At 65.6% G+C, this 16,996-nt stretch overlaps 3 protein-coding genes across 4 annotated transcripts in view; all 3 read left to right on the top strand.

Moving 5' to 3' along the window:
• The first annotated feature begins 46 nt into the window (after positions 1-46).
• Positions 47-5,021, top strand: CNPPD1 (cyclin Pas1/PHO80 domain containing 1). The gene is made up of 8 exons (XM_068687244.1): positions 47-192; positions 422-524; positions 2,234-2,315; positions 2,600-2,720; positions 2,805-2,933; positions 3,073-3,134; positions 3,334-3,451; positions 3,572-5,021. The coding sequence occupies exons 1-8, from the start codon at positions 124-126 to the stop codon at positions 4,217-4,219; spliced, it is 1,332 nt and encodes a 443-aa protein (XP_068543345.1). The 5' UTR covers positions 47-123; the 3' UTR covers positions 4,220-5,021.
• Positions 5,022-5,153: 132 nt separating this feature from the next.
• Positions 5,154-9,605, top strand: SLC23A3 (solute carrier family 23 member 3). 2 transcript variants are annotated; one of them, XM_068687241.1, is made up of 12 exons: positions 5,154-5,915; positions 6,101-6,261; positions 6,397-6,488; positions 6,781-6,806; positions 6,939-7,120; positions 7,223-7,346; positions 7,423-7,570; positions 7,644-7,891; positions 8,020-8,125; positions 8,213-8,380; positions 8,505-8,600; positions 8,689-9,605. In XM_068687241.1, the coding sequence occupies exons 1-12, from the start codon at positions 5,682-5,684 to the stop codon at positions 9,015-9,017; spliced, it is 1,914 nt and encodes a 637-aa protein (XP_068543342.1). In that variant the 5' UTR covers positions 5,154-5,681; the 3' UTR covers positions 9,018-9,605. The 2 variants fall into 2 exon arrangements, with proteins under 2 accessions (XP_068543342.1, XP_068543341.1); XM_068687240.1 differs by having other exon boundaries at positions 6,718-6,806.
• Positions 9,606-9,752: 147 nt separating this feature from the next.
• The window catches only part of NHEJ1 (non-homologous end joining factor 1), a 28,273-nt gene continuing 21,029 nt past the window's right edge, over positions 9,753-16,996 (top strand). The window contains exons 1-5 of the mRNA XM_068687246.1: positions 9,753-9,884; positions 10,162-10,347; positions 10,774-10,983; positions 11,735-11,873; positions 12,721-12,779. Of these exons, the coding sequence (XP_068543347.1) occupies positions 10,162-10,347; positions 10,774-10,983; positions 11,735-11,873; positions 12,721-12,779 (594 nt within the window). The 5' untranslated portion in view covers positions 9,753-9,884. The remainder of the gene's footprint in view (positions 9,885-10,161; positions 10,348-10,773; positions 10,984-11,734; positions 11,874-12,720; positions 12,780-16,996) is intronic.

Below are 16,996 nucleotides of genomic sequence, written 5' to 3'. Positions count from 1 at the left end.
TGCGCAGTGAGGGCGGCGCCGCTGAGGCGTTTGCGCAGGCGCAGTGAGGGGGGGGGCGGAAGGGGAAGGGAGGAGGAGGAGGAGGAGGAGGAGGAGGAGGAGGAGGAAGGTGGCGGCGCTGGGATGGAGCTGGGCGGGCTGCTGCTGGATGAGGAGGGCGCCTTCTCGCTCAGCGGCTTCCAGGAGTTCACGGTGAGGGCTGGCGGTGAGGGATTGGGGCTCAGCGGGGGTCTCGCGGGGGTGGGGGCGGCCCCACGGCGGTGTAGGCCTCATGGGGGGGGGGGGGGCTGGGCCTCAGGGGGTGCTCGCCTCACGCCTCTCCCCTACCCCCCCCTTGTCCCCCTTGTTTCTCTTCTCGAGGCTTTCCTCATCGTTCTCATCTCTTATTTATTTATTTATTTATTTATTTATTTATTTCCAGTTCCTGCCCCGGCACCAGCAGCTGAGCGAGAGGGTGCGCAAGCGGCTCTACTATGGCTGGGAGAAGGACTGCAGCCTGGACAACCTCTCCAGCCCCGTGGCGGGTGAGCGCCAGGCACCCGCTGCCTCCCCCCCCTGTGCCAAATCCCCTCCCCCCCCTCCCCCGGCTGCAGGCAGCACAGCAGGAAGGGTGCCAGGGCCTCACGGCCCTCGTTCTCTGTTTTATTGCTCTGTCTGGCCCGCTGCTGCGTGTTTGGCAGCTCGCTGGTGTGCAGAGTCCTTCGGGTCGCTTGGCAATGAAGGCTGTGTCCCTGCCCCTAATCCCTGTCCCTTCAACAAGTGCTCGTGCTCCCAAAATATTGGGGCAGCAGAGGGATGAGGGGCGCTTGCTGCGTGGTTGGCTTTTCTCCTGTTGCTCCGGCAGTGCTTGAGGGAGTGGAAGGAGGCTGCTGGGTTGAGGCTCAGGTGATGGGGGAGAGGGGCCACCAAGGGGTGTTGCTGTTTCTGTCAGCTGCCTGGGCACTGCTGGGAGGCACAGTGGCTGACACAGGCGCTGTCACAAGGGCACGAGGCCTTCCCCCGGGGCTGACTTCATGCCCCGGTGCAGGACGGGACCGCTCCAGGGACGCTGCCGGTGTTGGGAGTTCAAAGGGCACATTCCCGGCAGGCTGTGTTAAGGGCTGTTAGCTCTCAAGATTGCCTCTAGCCCAGGAAATGCCTCAGCTGCAGCAGCTGGGGGGTGGGGAAGGCGTGCAGGGAACATCAATATGGGCTTTCAGGCATCATCTGCTAGCTGCTGTCAAAAAATAGGATGTAGGGGTACCAGGTCTGCTGTGCTGCTGCTGCATGGGGAGTTTAGGGCACAGCTCAATCTCCCTCAGCATGCTATGGCTGTGGGATGGGGCAGCGATCAGCTGCTCTCTGTGGCGTGATGCTTCAAAGGCAGGAAGCTGCTGATGTTGGGGTCAGAGCTGTGTCTGCTCGGTGGTGGCTGCCAGCAATTGTGGGGCTTGACTGCCCCGGGAAGGCCCCTTTCAGCCCCGTGCTTTTGTGCTCGGTGATCACTGCGGGCCTGCAGCCATCCCCTCAACTGCCGGAGCGATGCAGAAAGGAGAGGTGCGGTGCGGTGCTTCCCTTAGGAGCTGGAAACGCCGGGCTGCTGGAAGGAGCTCTGTTCCCAGCAGCAAAACGGAGCTGGAGCTGCCTGTCAGGAGCGCTCCCTGCCAAGCAGCAGCCCCGTGGTGCTGTTGGGGCTGCTCCCAGCTGGTCCTGTCGCAGCGGGAAGCCAGACAGGAGTTGCTGACGCCGTCTGCCAGCAGCTGTCAATCTCCAGCCTGTTCGGTGCCGGAGTGCTGAGGCGCATCCACAGGCAGTGCAAAAACAGGCTGAGAGGAGGAGCTGCGGCGAGGGGAGTCCCTTTTGTGGAGAACACGATGGGTTGAGGCACAAAAATGTGCCTCAAAACCTACCCTCCGTGGTTCCTTGTCACAGAGGGGAGCCAGCTCCTGCAGCAGCCTGTTTGCCGTCACGGGCTTGACTGATTGGTACCTGGGAAGCCGCACGGGAAATGAGGTGTGCCCAAACCACGCCGTCCTGCCTGGAGCGAGCTCTGACGTGGCAAAAGGAGGCAGCGAGGTGTGCAGGCACCCCACATCCCTGCCTCCGTGCCCTGGGAGTCCCGTTGCACTCACGGATAAATTGTTCCTCATAGAGGGAAGCACTGAGACACGATGGGCGTGTGGGGGAAACGGGGAGGGGTGCGGGTGGGCTGAGCCACGCGGGGCTAACCCTCTGTGCTCTTCCTCCGTCCTAGATATCGCGGTGGAGCTGCTGCAGAAAGTGGCTCCCAGCCCTATCCGCAGACTCCAGAAGAAATACGTGTCCCACGTGTCTCGGTAAGAAGCAGAACCTGGCCCTTGCTGTCCCGTGGCAGCTTTGGTTTCACCGCGACTTGCTTCTGTCCCCTGGGCTGGCGCTGGCTCTGTGCTTACACCCTCTTGCTGCAGCTGAGGACAGCTGGCATGGAGCAGGCAAGGCTGGGACGTGCCGCAGCCACGTGGGCTTAACTGTGTGTTTGGTGTAGCTCCGTGGGGAGGGAGCAGTCAGGTTGTGCCGCGGTGGCTGGGACCTTTGCAGCCTGGAAATAACTTTGGGGATGGGGCCTGCCTTGTCCCCGCAGGGAAGCTTGCATCTCGCCCTGCTCCATGATGCTGGCCCTGGTTTATATCGAGAGACTCCGGCACCGGAACCCCGAATACCTCCAGCAGATCTCGTCTTCAGACCTCTTCCTGATCTCCATGGTGAGCAGCGTGGGCCGGGGTGTCGGTGGGTTGGGGGGGGGCCTGCGGGAGTGCAGGGGAGGCTAAAATCCTCTCTGTTTTTAGATGGTTGCCAGCAAGTACCTGTACGACGAGGGGGAGGAGGAGGAGGTGTTCAACGACGAGTGGGGAGCAGCGGGGAAGGTGGACGTCCAGACCATGAACACGCTGGAGATGAACTTCCTGAGCGCCATCGTAAGTGGGGCCGTCACTGCGTCCCCTCGGTGTCGCGGGGAGGGGGCAGGATTTCTGCTTCTCCCTCAGCCCCGCGAGGGGCTGGAGAAGGCTGCGGCTGGGTGCTGACCGTGCTGACCTGTCGCTGCTGTCCCCGCAGGACTGGAGCCTCTACACAGACCCCCGGGAGCTGTTTGAAGTGCTGAGCTGGCTGGAAGGACGGTAGGTGTAGCCCTGAGCCCCTGGCTGCGTGGAGCTATCCCTGCTGCAGCAAAATAAGAAGAGCTCAGGGTGCCCACGAGCCTGCGCTGGGCTCTGCAGCCTCCCACAGCTGTGCTGCCTCGAGCGGGGTTTTCTCCAAGCCCAGCTCCTTCAGGAAGGGAGCTCCGTGCCGCATCCAGCGTTCCCTTTTTCCCTGCAGCGTGGCGGAGAAGCAGGGCACGTGGCGCGGCTGGTTCACCTACACGGATCTCTGCGTCCTCATGGAGCAGTCGGCGTGGCAGCAAGCCTTGGGCCAGTTCTACCAGCAAGTGCTGAAGGTAATAGGGGCGTAGGGCCCAGGAAGCACTGGGTTCGGGGCAGGACTCTCTTTTTTCAACTTTTTAGTTTGGTTTTAGCCTGCTGGGGGGCTGCGGGGCTAACCCTGGGCCTCTCTGCAGCTGGCCTGCCTGCTGGGCGTGCTGTACCTCACCGGCTTCGCCTCCCTCTTCGCCTCCGTCGCCATCGTGCACCGCGCTGTCTGCACCAGGAGCTCCAGCCCTGCAGCCCTCCGCCCTGCACCGTTCCCCGTGGGGGCTGGCTGCCAGCTGGGCGCTCGGCCGGCCCCAAACCCCGAACGGGAGCAGCTCCAGCTGCCCGCCGACGTCCCCCCGGGTGGCGGTGGCAGCAGCAGCCGCTGCTTGGGGGACAACGAGACGGCTGAGGAGCAGTGGCGCCGCGGCGGCGTCACGGCCACCGCTCTCTACCTGTGGGGCAGCGTGATGACGGCTCTGTCCTACCCCAAAGCCCCCGACCTCGCCCCGCAGCGGAGCCCTCCGCACGCCCCTCTTCGGAAAGTGCCCAACGCCTGCGAGAGATCCAACCGGACCGCCCCCGCCGCTGCCCCCCGCCAGCACGACCCCTTCGGACTCAACGTGCTGCCAGCCCCTCCGGCCCTACACTGCCGCTCCTGCTCTGGCCCCGCGGGCCCTGCGTGGGCCAAATCCCCCAACCGTGAGGACTGGCTGGACCCCCTGGGGCTGAGGCAGTGCTCCTTGCACACAGCCCTGGATCTCGGCAGAATCAAGAGCTTTATTTTTCCCAGCTAGGAGCGCGGGGCGGCCCCGTTCCCCTCCCCTCCTAGCGTGGCACAACTCTCACTTTCTTGCACTTCTGGGATCCCCGATCCCCGGGGGCTGTGCGGGGCTCGCTGTCCCTGCGTTAATTCCAAACCAGCAATTCGTGTGTCCCCCCCCTCCCGTCCAGGGCAGGGGGCGTCCTTCACTTGGGGTGCTGCGGAGCTTTGGGGTTGTTGGGATGGGATGGAGCAGAGTTGGGGTGCTGGAGGGTAGGAGCGGGGTGCCCTGGGGCTGGGATGTGGTTATAGGGGCGCCGGACCTCTTCCTATAGCAGGGGGGCGGCCCTCGGTGGTGGCACGGGGCAGAGGTTGGTGTGTGGCATGTAGGATGCTGGGGCTGTGTGTGTGGGGTGGAGGGGTCGGGGTGGGGACCCCGGTGAGGGCTCTGGGAGGAGGTGAGGGGAGAGGAGGCAGGAAGAGGGGGAGCTGAGCAGCCCTACAGCTGCTTGGGGCTGCCAGGCAAATTCTCAGGGGTCCCAGTGAGAGGCAGCCCCCAAAAAGCTGAGCCCCAGGTTTAGGATGTGCCCCGCTGGGCTCGGAGCTGTGGGGCTGGGCTTTGTCCTGTCCCAGGGGCCGCTTGGAAAGCGGGGTGCGCCGCGACCCCATCCCAAATCCCAGCTGGCTGCGAGCAGCAGTGCCTGACCGCTCCTCGGGGCGGGGAGACGGCGCCCGCTCGCTGAGCAGCCCCTTCTTTTTACTGGGGGTTTTACACCTGTTTTTCACTCTTTTTGTAGGTGCGAATCTCTTCCAATAAAAGTAGTTCTTGCTGTGCACCGGTCGCGTCCCAAACCCCTCTGCCTCCTTCTGTGTCGCACCAGGCGGGTCTGAACTGCTTGGAGAGCCGAGCCCTGTCCTGCGGGGCCCCACAGGGCCTGGGTTTTTGTGAGGGAGGCCAGGAGGGATCTTGGGGAGGTGGCAGAGGAGGTTCCCTGTCCGTGGGAGCGCATGGGCTGCGCTGCTCTTTGCTCTCCGCCAGCCCTGCGGTTAATGAGTGAGCCACGAGCAGCGAGGGCTTCGTGTTTTGTCACTGCCGTGGTCGCTGCCCTGTGACAAAACACGGGCATCCCTGGGGAGCCCTCTCGTCCCCGCGATTCGGTGCCCTCCTGGGAGCTCCTGCCAGCACGGGACACGTGCTGGACGCGCTTCGGAGCTTTCCTGGGGCCCCACAGAGGGGAATGGTGGAAGCTGGGGGTGCCCGTGAGGATTTTAACAGCCCCCCAGGGCGTGATGGCAAGGAAAGGGCAGAGCAGGAGGGCTGGGAACGCTGTGCTGGGAGGGACAGCGCAGGCTGGAGCTGGAGGATGGTTTTGGGGATGCTGCGAGCAGGGATGGATGTAGAGGGGCAGTGTCCGGTGTGGCTGTCACCTGGTCCCATCCCAGTGTGACACTCGCATTCCTGGCCACCAGGGCAGGTTACTCACCAACTCAGGTTAATGGCTAAGCCCGGGGCAGCTCCCGCAGGAGGTGGAAGTTCAGCCCCGTACGGGCTGCGTGGAGTCCTCAGGGGGGTGGGCCCCTGCCCCACAAGGTGGGGGAGGCAGCAGGGGGGTGGCAGCAGCATGAATGGGGGCGGCCAGCGAGCGCCTGGGGCCGGCAGCCCCGCTCTCCCGGCGTGCTCCCCGCTGAAGATGTGCTCCTGGGTGCTGAGCTGCTGCCTGGCCCTGCAGGTGAGGGGGCTGCAGCGAGGAGACGGGGCGAGGGGAGAGGGTTGGGGGCAGGATGAGGATCCAAGATCGCTTGGGGGATCTGGTCCTGATGTCCTGGGTGGAAAAAGGGACGGCGGGGTGGGCTGTGCACCCGCACGGTGCTGTGGCACGGGGTGGCACGGCCGCCCATCCTCTTCCCCATGCAGCACCTCGCCGTGCAGGCCTCCCTGCTCTGCACCTTCCACCTGCTCCTGCTGCCTGCCCTGCCCGAGGGGCAGCCCCACAGCCCGGCTGCTGGCGAGCTGCTGGCACGCAGCCTCTTCGCCTGCGGCGTCTCCGCGCTGCTGCAGACCTCCCTGGGGAGCCGGTGAGAAAATGGGGTGATGGGGACGCAGCCCTCAATGCCAGGGTGGGGCACGGAGATCCTCCAGCACCCAGAGTTTGGGGAGACCCCGAAGTCCCCCTTCCCTCCCTGACGTGTCCTTGCTGTCCCCCTCCCCAGCCTGCCGCTGGTTCAAATCCCATCGTTCGAGTACCTGGTCCCGGCCGTGGTGCTGAGCTCCCACCTGTCCCGCACGGATGGGGACGGGAACGGTGAGTGCAGCCCCGGGGCCTTCTCCCCGCACCATGCAGGGCCCTGGGCCGTGTCCGTGCCACCAGCCGGGCAAGCACCCTGGGCTACTCCCCCCTAATCACATCCACAACCTGTTTGGGGCCAGAAATGCAAGATTAGGGGCCTGGAGACACCCTCCCGGGGTATGGGCTTGCAGGGATGGGGATGCTGTGCTGCAATCCCCATCCTGCCGTGCTGCGTGCTCTGCAGGCTTCGTGCCAGGCGTGCTCCCAGTACCCACACACCTCGCAACCATCCCAAATTCCCTTCCAGGCACGGCTGCGGCCTCGCTGCGAGAGGTGGGTGCTGCTGGGAACCCATCCCGCTCCCCCTGCACCCCAATTCCCCCCTGTCCAACCCCTGCCACGGGGTTGCTGCGAATAGCGAGGCAAATCCACCCCATCCCGGGTCTCATCCTTTTCCCCCTGCAGGTCTCCGGAGCCGTGGTGGTGTCGGGGCTGATCCAGGTGGCTCTGGGGATGTCGGGCGTGTGCGGCTGGGCGGCGCGGCGCTGCGGGCCCATGGTGCTGGCCCCCAGCCTCTCCATCATCGGGCTGAGCGCCTACAAGGACGCCGCCTCCCTCTGCTCCGCCAGCTGGGGGGTAGCCCTGCTGTAGGTCACCCCGGGGGCGCATCCTTTCTCCGTGGGAATGGTGCAAAGGCACGAATTTGGGGCCCTGTCTCTGTGGCACCGCTCTTCTTCTCCTCCTCCTAGGCTCATGCTCCTCACCATCACCTTCTCGCAGCACCTGGGGTCCTGCCGCCTGCCCTTCTGCGCCTGGCCCCGTGCCCCGGGGGGCTCCGTGGAGCCGCCCGTCCCCACCCTGCGCACGCTCTCGGTATGGCTGCCTGGAGCCCTGCTTCTCTCTCTGGCCGCAGGCTCCTTTCTGATCAGCTTCTCCTTGCTGCCTCCAGGTCCTGCTCCCCTTCGCTGCCGTCTGCATCATCTGTGCCATCCTCCAGCACCTCCGCGTCCCCTGGGACTCGCCGGACCCGGCCGCAGCACGCTTCCCCTGGGCCAACAGCACCTTCCAGCCCCCTTGGCTCCAGCTGCCCTATTCAGGTGGGGTGGAGGCCGGGCCAGGCGAGGCTGTTTCACCTTGGCAATGTCACCTGTCCCCTCTCCTCCGCCGCAGGCGAGTGGCCGCTGCTCACCCCCCGGGCGCTGGCGGTGGGCATCGCCATGGCCGTGGGCTGCAGCGTGAACTCGGCGGGCTGCTACGTGCTCTGCGGGAGGCTGCTGCGGGCTCCCCGGCCGCCCCGGGACGCCTGCAACCGGGGGCTGTGCGCCGAGGGGCTGGGCAGCCTCCTGGCCGGGCTGCTGGGTGCCGCGGGGGGCACGGCCTCCAGCGTCGCCAACACCTGCGCCGGCGGCCTCACGCAGGTAGAGGGGCCGGGGGGGGACAGAGAAGGGGATGGAGGGGGTTCAGTCACTGCTGCACCCCCCAGGATGGACGGGGAGGTGTAGGGCAGGGTGTGCTCCCCATCCTCACCCTTTTTCCTTGGTGCCAGGACGGCTCTCGGCTCTCGGTGCGGGTCAGCGCGCTGGCGTGCGTGGCGCTGGGCACGTCCCCGAGGCTGGCGGCGCTCCTCACCCGCATCCCGCTGGCGGTGCACGGTGCGTGTCCCCTCCTCCTGCCGCCCTACAGAGCGGAACCGGGGTGTTCCCGCATCCCCATCCCTCCTGACCCCTGCCCCCGCGCAGGTGGGGTGCTCTGCGTCACCTACGCAGTGGCCGTGGGCACGGGGATCTCCTACTTCCAGTACGCCGACATCGACTCCGGGAGGAACATCTTCATCGTCGGCTTTGCCATGTTCATGGCGCTGCTGGTGCCGCGGTGGCTCGGCGCGGCTCCGGCACACTTGGCCACAGGTATCGGGGGCGTTCCCCAGGGATGGCAAAGCCTCAGCCCCCCGGGGATGGCAGCCACGCGTTCCCAGTGTGCGTTGAGCCCCTGACCTCTCCTGTCCCTTCCCCGCTGGCTGTGTCCCTGCAGGCTGGGTGCCCCTGGACCTCCTCTTCCTCTCCCTGCTCATGGTTCCCGTCTTTTTAACCGGCTTCTTGTCCTTCTTCCTGGAGAACACGGTCTCAGGTGAGGGGGTGCTCTGGGTGCCCCTGCCTCTGACGAGGATGGGCAGGGAGGGCGCAGCGGGGAAGGGCTCCCATGGCCCTGCTTGCAGGAACCCCGGAGGAGCGAGGGCTGCTGCAGAAAACCGGGGCTGGCGACGGAGAGAGGGGCAAAGCCAGCTCCGTCTACGGGCTGCCCGCTGGGCTGAGGAGGCTGCTGCCCTCCTGCAAAGCCTTCCCCTGCTGCTTCCTCTGCCCGGAGCGTGAGGAGGAGGAAGAGGAGAAGGAGGAGGAAGATGAAGAGGATGGCTGCCGTGCGGCCGAGGAGGGGACTGCTGCCGCAGGGGAAGGGACACGGCTGCTCCTGAAGCCCGGCAGCGGGGAGGCGCAGGACAGGCAGCCAGGCCAGGAGGAGATGCTTGCATGGCACACGGGGGCCTGATTTGTGGGGGGGGGGCAACACACCTCGTGGGGGGACCCCTGGAGGGTTGTCCCTCCAAGGCAGCTCGAAAACCTCTCCGCTCGATTTCGGAAGCCTCAGGAGAGCCCTGCACTTTCACACTCCCGTCACGGACCTCATTTCCCTGCTTCAGAGGGGAGCTATAAAAAAAAAAACACCTTCAACCAGCTTTGCCCTGGGGCTTTCCTTTCCAGCCAGGGATCCGTCCTCACCCCGTGGATGCTGTCACCCTCCGGACGCTGCTGGGGAAGGGCTCGGTGCTTTGGGCAGCCCCAAAAGGCCACGGGTCCCAGCCTCTGCCTTCCTGCTGGCACCCCGTAAGGCAGGGAGAAACACCCAGGGCGAGGCATTGCCCCTCCAAAACCCGTGCCAGGGTGCTGGGATCTGGCGTGGGGCGGGCACAGGGTTTTGCTACTCATCCCCCACACCCCCCAGCCTGCTCCCAAATTTGGCCACTCAGCCAGGAGCACCGTGTCCACCCCACGAGGGATGGAGCTCCCCGTGCACCCCCCAAGTCCTTCCTTAATAGCAGCAGAGCAAGCCAAAGCGGGGCAGGGCTGCTCCCCACATGTTTTTTGGGCAGCTTTAGAGCTGCCGAGCTGCCACAGGCCCCTCTCCTGCCCCATGGCCACGCATCCAGGCCCTGACCGTCCCGGGGAGCCGTTCCCATTTCCCCGTGCCGGTGAGCAGCGTGGCGCTGTGCGTCCTGGCGTGCCCTGGCCGCTCTCGGCGCGGAAGAGAGCAGCCTGCTGGGAGCTGTAGTCTGCCCCTTGCCTCCGGCACGGCCTCGCTCAGCTCTGCAAAGCTGTCTCCCCACGGCTCCGGGCTGCCCGCTCCTCTTCTCCTCGGGTAACGGCACCCGCGGAGCCCCAGTGCCCAAAAACCCCTCCGGGGAACCTGCTCCCCCCAGGCAGAGCAGGGTGCTGCGGGCTGCAGGGGGGCTTGTGCTGAGCTGGGCTGGGAGCTGCCTGCACCCTGCTCCCCGAAACGCCTGTCCCAGCAGAGCTGCGTGGCCCCGGGCTGCGGGGAGGGGGGATGGCATGACAAAGGGGGCAGTGGGGACCCTGTGAGGCCACCCCACAGAGGGGGCGGGGGGTGAGGCAGAGACCTGTTTGATCTCTTGCAGATGGAGGGCTCCGAGGAGCTGGAGAGCAGGCTCCTGACCCAGCCCTGGGCTTCTGTTTGCTTTGGCGAGTCCGCTTTGATTGCCAAAGCTTGCTTCGGGGACACTGGCTACGTCCTGCTGCTCTCCGACCTCAGCAGTGTCTGGTACGAGAGTGCCGACGCGGAGGCCGTGGGGCAAAGGTCCAAGGTGAGTGTCTGGGATGTACAGGGACCTCTTTTCCTCCTCACACCAGCTGGCGGCCCGGCTCAAACTGCTTGCTGGCGCAGCAACCCTCGGGTCCTGTCGGATTGGGGTGCGCACACCCCTCACGGGCAGGCCCCGTGTGGCTGCGCCCCAGCACCGTCCCCCTGTGCCCTCCTCCTTGCAGCACGGCCGGGCTGTTGTGCGTGCCCTGCAGGCTCGTTTCAGTTGTGGGCTGGATGGGAAGCAGCTTTCCCAGCTCCAGCAGGAGGTCACAACAAAGCTGCCTCAGCTCCCAGCTCACCATGTGGCATGTGGTGGGGAGCTGTGCCAGCGGGGACCTCCACACCCTGCCCACCACCCAGACCTCAGGGTTTTCCAGGGTTCAGCTCTCCAGGGCCCCACTAAATGCCTCGCTTTGCCTTTCCCCAGGAGCTGAACAAGCGGCTGACGGCCCACGTCTCCTCCTTCCTGCACCGCTTGGCCAACCTCATGTCCCCCTTGCTGGCCGGGCAGCCCGACCCCGCCACCTCCTTCTCCTGCCAGCGCACCGCCGGCGGGCTCAGCCTGAGGTTGAAGAGCGAGCTCTCGGGCCTGCCCTTCTACTGGGACTTCCACTGCTGCCCTGCGCCCGTGGAGATGGTGAGATGAGGGCACGTTCCCCTGCGGGGGCTTGGGGAAGGTGCCCGGTGCCAGCTCCGCTCGCTGGTGCCCCAGCAGGAGAGCCGCCCCCCAAAGGAGCACCCCTAGGAGCACCCCACCGGGCTGCAGCCCAGGGTGGCCAGGACCGAGCCTGCAGACCCGGGGCCCATCCCCGGGAGGGCTCCCGGCCCCCCGAGACCCTCCCCGTGAGGGCTCCGGGCCCCCCGGGGCCGTGCGCCCTGCGCGCACCAGAGGGCGCCCGGCACCCGCCGTAACGCGCCGGGCCCCGGCCCCGCAGCCAAAACCAGGGCTCCGCGGGGCTCCCGGGCCGGGGGGAGTGGGCAGGGGGCGGCTGTAGGGCTGTGGGGTCTGGGAGGAGGTGGGCTGCAATGGAGGGCTGCAGCTTGCCTGAGCCCTAGCGGGGGACCCCCTTCTGCTTTTGGTTTCACCTCCTTGGGAGGGTTTCTCCTCTCCCTCCAGCTGCAGTGGGGCGTCTCGGGTCCTGGTTTTTCCCCCGGCCTTGCCTGTTCCCTGTGTGGGAACGTGGCTTGGGGTGCACAGAGCCGTGGGGAGGATTTTGGGGACGTATAGAGGGGCTTTCTGCCTCCTGCTGCATCCCAAGGGGTCTGTGGGGCATTGCCACCGCACCCTGTCCCTGCTGGGCTCTTCCCCTTTTGCTTTGAAGCTGGGGACAGAGGGATGTGTCCCGCAGCCTCCTGCCTCCCTCCTCACACTTTTGGACCCCCCCTAGGTGTCCCGCCACCTCGTGCGGCCCCTGATTCGGATGAGCCTGGCGCTGCAGCACCAGGTGCAGGAGCTGAGCTCCCTGCTGCTCCAGAAGGATGCTGAGATCGAGGACTACCGGGAGAGCGGGGCCGCTCTGAGCAGAGGTGAGGAAGGACGCCCGGGCCAAGCGCGGAGCGAGCAGCGAGCTGGCATGCGCTGCTCCCCCTGGCTATCACCCAGCCGGGCTTGTGTTTCATCTCCAGCTGCTCCGGTAGCCAGGAGGCTGGGGAGCAGCCCCTGGGGGGAGAGCACGGGGAGGAGCGGCCCTTGACCGGTAGCCGGAGGATTTGGGGAGTCGCCAAGGGGCTCTCCGCTTTGCTGAGAGCACCTGGCTGCTCCCCAGGAGCCTGCGCCGATGCCAGCGGGGGCTGGCCCTGGAGCCGAGTCAGGCTCCTTCCCGCAGGCAGCAGCTCCTGGAGAGCAACCAGAGGCTCCCGGCTCCGCGCTGCGGGAAGCACAGCTGTGTGCGCGGGCCCCCGGCCAGCACACAGCCCCGTGCTGCCAGCAGGGATGGGCAGGCAGAAGCCCCCGTGCTGTAGGACGTGGGTCAGGTCCTGCCGTCCCCCAGGTGCCCCCCGTCCCCAAGGGTGGCCAGAGGCACTGGAGCTGCCCCAGTGATGCCAGTGGGCAGGTGGCCTCTCGCGTTTCTCTCATCCCTTTGCTGGCCAGGTGCTTCTCCAGACAGCATCTTTGCAGTGACGGGGTCAAAGTGATGCTCTGAATGAGGCAGAGCGAGGGGTAGCAGCGGTTGGGCCTTGTCCTGCTCCAGAAGCTGGGAGAAGGCACCAAAATATGATCACCACCCTCTGCCAGGGCAGAAACCAGGCTCTGGGGACGCAGGGCTGCGCTGGAGGAGCAGCTTGAAGGGAGTCCCCGTGGGCTGGGGAAGGTGAAGGTGGGCTGGGGGGTCTGGCCAGCCCTGCCCGGGCTGATCCCCGCTCTCCCTTGCAGACCGCCTGAGGACAGAGCCCTTCCAGGAGGAGTTGTTTCTGCAGAGCTTCATGGCCAGGGTAAGGAGAGCCGGCACCAGTAGCCCCAGTGCGTGCCGTGCCGGGCTGGATGGGGAGCACTGGGGGGTGGCTGGAGAGGGGCAATGCTCAGTGGTCGTGCACAGCCAGCTGCCTGCAGGGCTTCTGCAAACCAGAGATGGTCCCACTCTTCCAGGAGAGGCATCCAGCACAGGCAGCTTTCGCTCCCCCCTTGGTTATGATGGATAGAGATGAATTCATTGCTGGGCTGAAACTGGGAGGTTGCCTAGGGACCGATGATCACGACCAGATTACATTCACCCTGGGCAAAGAAAGGACATTCCTAAACAGTAATTTATATCCTCCGTGCTTTGAAAGGGCTAATTTCCCAAAGCAGGGGGAAATTATGAGTGAAATCAGCTCGGAGGAAACGTTTAGATAGAAAAATGTGAATGAAAATTGTGAGCTCTTTGAGAAGAATCTCAGAAGCCACAAAAAGCCACAATTCCACAATCAAGAAAGAGGGCAGCGCTGGCCGAAAGCCCGTTCTGGTTCAGCGGCGAAGTGAAGGTAGCAATTAGAAATAAAAGAGCAGTTTATAACAAATGGGAGAGCGGGAGCAGATAGCAATCAATATAAATTAGAAATTATGAAGTGTAGAAAATGGATAACAGAAGCTAAAGGCGTCGGGGAAACATCACGGCGAAGGCCGGGAGGAAAGGGTTTCATCTGGTGCGTTAGGAGAAAACCCCAAAGCGCGGGGAAGGGCTAAGCCTATTAGCAGCTGGGGGTGGTGAGAGGATGGATACTGAGGGTGGCTCATCCTGGGGAACGTGGAGCTCCCGTGGAAGATTTGATGAGATGATCTGATTAGCTCTCCAAACGGGCAGGTGTTTTGGGGCCGCTGGGAAGGCTGCCACCCCCTCCTGTGCCTGGGTCCTCAAAAAGACGCCGGGCAACGAGCGCGGAGTCGCAGGAATGAGCTGAAAGCCCGGCAGCGGGGAGGGCTTGGAAGGGAAGAGCTGCGTCTGGCTTATCAGAAAACCGAGAGGCGCCCCGCTTGCGGTGCGTGAGGGGCTGTGCGAGGAGAAAACACGAAGAGGGGAGCGAAGGGCTGCCTTTCATCTGGCGGAGAGCGGCAGGAGGCGAGCCAGGCGCTGCGAGCCGGAGCCAGGCAATTTCCAGCGAGGTCGCAGGCACATGGTTCTGCTTCCGAGGGCGATTAGCGACTGGGACGCGCTCCCAAGGGCAGCGGTTTTGCCTCTCCATCCCTTGATGTCTCCGAAAGCGGGCCGGGAGCCCGCTGGGAAGAGAACCAAGATATTGGGGTGCGTGTGGTTAGACAGCCGTGGCCGGGAGGTCAGAGGAGAGCTCGGCTCGTCCTCCCAGCCCTTCCCTCCTCGCCATGCAAGCTGCAGATGTTTGATGACAGGAGCAGCGAGCACGAGGCTGGCAGGATGCAGGATCGGGCTCTGCTGCTTCGCTCCCAGCTCGGGAAGGCTCCGCTTCCCAAACCGAGCTCTCATCCCCCTGTGGAGAGAGGAAAGGCCGTGCGCCGTGCGCCCTCCCGCTCGCCTTCCACATGCCCTTTTGCAGGGCCTGCCGTCGCTCTCCCGTCCAGGGAGTTTTAACTAATCGCGGGGAGTTTTCCAGCAAAGCCCTGGGAATATTTATATGTTTAGGAAACGGCGCTTTCACACACGCCGTTTTTTTGGCAAGGCTTCACTTCTGAGCAGCTGCCTGGGCTCGGGCAGCGCTGGAGGGAGAGCGGCGGCCGCGCGCGAGGCGAGGCGAAGCCGGCAGCTTTTATTGGCAAGCCCGGGGGCTCGTGCGGGAGGGGAAGAGCAGGCAGCCAGAGAGGGCTCAATGCCTCCCAGCACCTCCAGGCCAATTTGTCCCTGGATATCCCTGTGAGCTGTGACCCTCGGGGCAGTGCAGGGTGCCCAGGAGCAGCACAGGTTCCCCAGCACCTCTCCAGGCTCCAGGATTTAGCAGGGGAATTTTCCTCCCGTAGGAGTTTTGGGACCCAGGCGATGCCTGCCCGTGGTCCAGCTCTGAGAGGGGTCAGGGCAGAGGGTCTGCCACCACCAGCGAGGTGGCACATGGGGGACTGTGCCCGTGGTGACGAGGGTTGTGTCGGCCGCTTTGGCCCGGCCGTGCGGCAATCGAAACCTCTGGGATAAACTCGCAGATACGATCGGTTCAAATATAGCCCCCTCGCCCCAGGATGCTTCACCCCGTGTATTTTTATCTCCCGTGGCCTGTGCGCGCTGGGGTGGATGCTCCCCGCACCTCCGGCCGCCCCGTGCACTTGGCTTGCAGCGCGGGGCCCCGGCAAACAGGACGTGGAAGGTTCACGGGTCGGCCTGGCCCGGCGAGGAGGAGGATGTGCCATCAAAACAAGCCACGCTGGAGAGGAAGACAAACAAACACCGGCTTCCAGCACGCCCGAGGGCGAGCAAGGAGCCCCGGGGTTGGGGCTGGCGGGGCGGCGGGGCTGACGTCAGGGAGCGGGGGGTCAGCGCCCCCGGCTCATTGTTCCCTCCCGGAGCTGGGGTGAGCCGGGCGCCCGTCCCCATCCCGCAGGGGACAGGGGCGCAGGTGGGTGCCCAAAGGGGCCGCCGGCTCCCTCCTGCCCGGTGCTGCTGGGTGCAGCCGGGCACCTGCCTGCGCTCTGCCTGCCCGCACCGCGCTGCCTCTCCCTTTTAACGGGAGCTAAAAATAAGCCCGGGGAGAGGAGCAGCCGCCGTCTGCCCGCGGGTGACGGCAGCGGTGGGCCGCGCGCGGTGGGCAGGGCGGGGACGGCATCCATCCCGCAAACCCACGCCAGCCCCGTGCGGTGGGGCGGCGGCGGGGGAAGCGGCCTTTTGGCTCCTTCCAGCCAGGGATGGTTTTAATTAGCGCAAGGTAGCTGCGGCTCCGCAGCTGCCACCGGGCGAGAGCAAAGCTGGCGGCACGGGCGCGATGTGGGGCGCGGGGACGGGGCTCGCGCATGTGGTGCAGGGCATGGGGTGCTGTGTGGGGCTGGGAAGGGGCTGGTGGTGGCCACGGCTCTGCAAAAGCCGGGCAGGCTGGGCTGGGAGCAGAGCTGGGAACACGGGGCTGGCTCTTGGGATGATGCTTGGAAGCCCACGGGTGCAGCCAAACCTCGGCACCGCGCTCGTCATCGTGCAAAAACCGGCACCGAGGGGTGCACGGGGACAGAGCGCAGCATCCCACTGCCCAGGCGGTGGGCAGGGCAGCTTTTTGGGGTGATTGCGGGCACCCAGTGCCACCTGGGGGCCGGCCGCTGTGTGGGCACCGGGCCCTCCCCACGTGTTTGCCGCGGAGGCACGTGGCGGGCGGCGGTGTGGCTTTATTTATTTCTTTGCTTAGGCACAAGCAGGTGAGGGGGGCTGCGGCCAGGGCGCGCTTTCTGGGCTGCCGCCGGCAACCACAGCCCGCTTACACAAGCAGTGAGTCAGTGGAGCTGCACGCTGCTAAAACCAGCCTGGCAACGGGCGCCCCGGGGCAGCGGGCTGCCCGAAATAGCGCCCAGACCGTGGGCAAGGAACAAACCCCCCCCCTGCAGCGGGGCCGATTGCTCCATCTGCCCGTCCTGCCCCCTCCTTGGCGTGATGGGGGCTTCCTCATCTGCTCTGCGCCGTGTTATGGCACGCTGTGACGTGCCGTACGATGCTCCGCCGTGCGGTGCCGTGCCTCACCATGCCACGCAGTGCCACCGCGTGCCATCGTGCCGTGCCGTGTGTCACCGCAACCAGGCGGAGGGGCCCAAAAGCCCCTCCGGTGCGGCAGCGGCCCCAGCCCGTGCGTGGGCACCGAGCGCGCGGGGGATGATTGATCTCGTGTCAGACAGCGGTGGTTTGAGCCCGTGCCAGGCCCCAGCTCAAACGGCGGCATTGAAGGGGGAGAGCCCCTTCCCCCTCCGGAAAGCGGAGCGACTGCAGCGCCTTGTGAGGGGCGAGCCCCCCGCCCCGGCGGCCCCCGGCCCCGCTGCCACGTGCTGGGGCTCTCGGCCCCGTGGTTGCTCCTGGCCCCGCATCCCGACCGAGCTCACCACAGCCGAATTAAGGGCAGATTTGGGGAAAGAAGGGGGCTGCTGGTGGGGGGATGCTGCGTGGGCATCGCCTGCCCTGGAGCTCAGTCGTGGCAGCTCCGTTCCCAGCCCCGCAGCTCAGGAGGTGGCAGCGGCACCAAGGAGCAAAGGACCATCTGGGGAGGAGAACAAGGTGGACTTTCATTTTGGCATTTGGGGAGCT

The sequence above is a fragment of the Anas acuta genome, chromosome 6 (genome assembly GCF_963932015.1).
Source record: "Anas acuta chromosome 6, bAnaAcu1.1, whole genome shotgun sequence".
NCBI classification, from domain to species: domain Eukaryota; kingdom Metazoa; phylum Chordata; class Aves; order Anseriformes; family Anatidae; genus Anas; species Anas acuta.
This window is presented reverse-complemented; position numbering and strand designations above follow the sequence as displayed.

Excerpts from the sequence above, each read along its gene's own strand:
- SLC23A3 (XM_068687240.1), top strand. The coding sequence starts at position 5,682 with ATGGCTAAGCCCGGGGCAGCTCCCGCAGGAGGTGGAAGTTCAGCCCCG. Across the intron at positions 5,916-6,100 it reads GCTGCTGCCTGGCCCTGCAG|CACCTCGCCGTGCAGGCCTC; the intron begins GTGAGGGGGCTG and ends TTCCCCATGCAG. Across the intron at positions 8,381-8,504 it reads TCCGGCACACTTGGCCACAG|GCTGGGTGCCCCTGGACCTC; the intron begins GTATCGGGGGCG and ends GTGTCCCTGCAG.
- CNPPD1 (XM_068687244.1), top strand. The coding sequence starts at position 124 with ATGGAGCTGGGCGGGCTGCTGCTGGATGAGGAGGGCGCCTTCTCGCTC. Across the intron at positions 525-2,233 it reads CCTCTCCAGCCCCGTGGCGG|ATATCGCGGTGGAGCTGCTG; the intron begins GTGAGCGCCAGG and ends CCTCCGTCCTAG. Across the intron at positions 2,721-2,804 it reads ACCTCTTCCTGATCTCCATG|ATGGTTGCCAGCAAGTACCT; the intron begins GTGAGCAGCGTG and ends CTCTGTTTTTAG.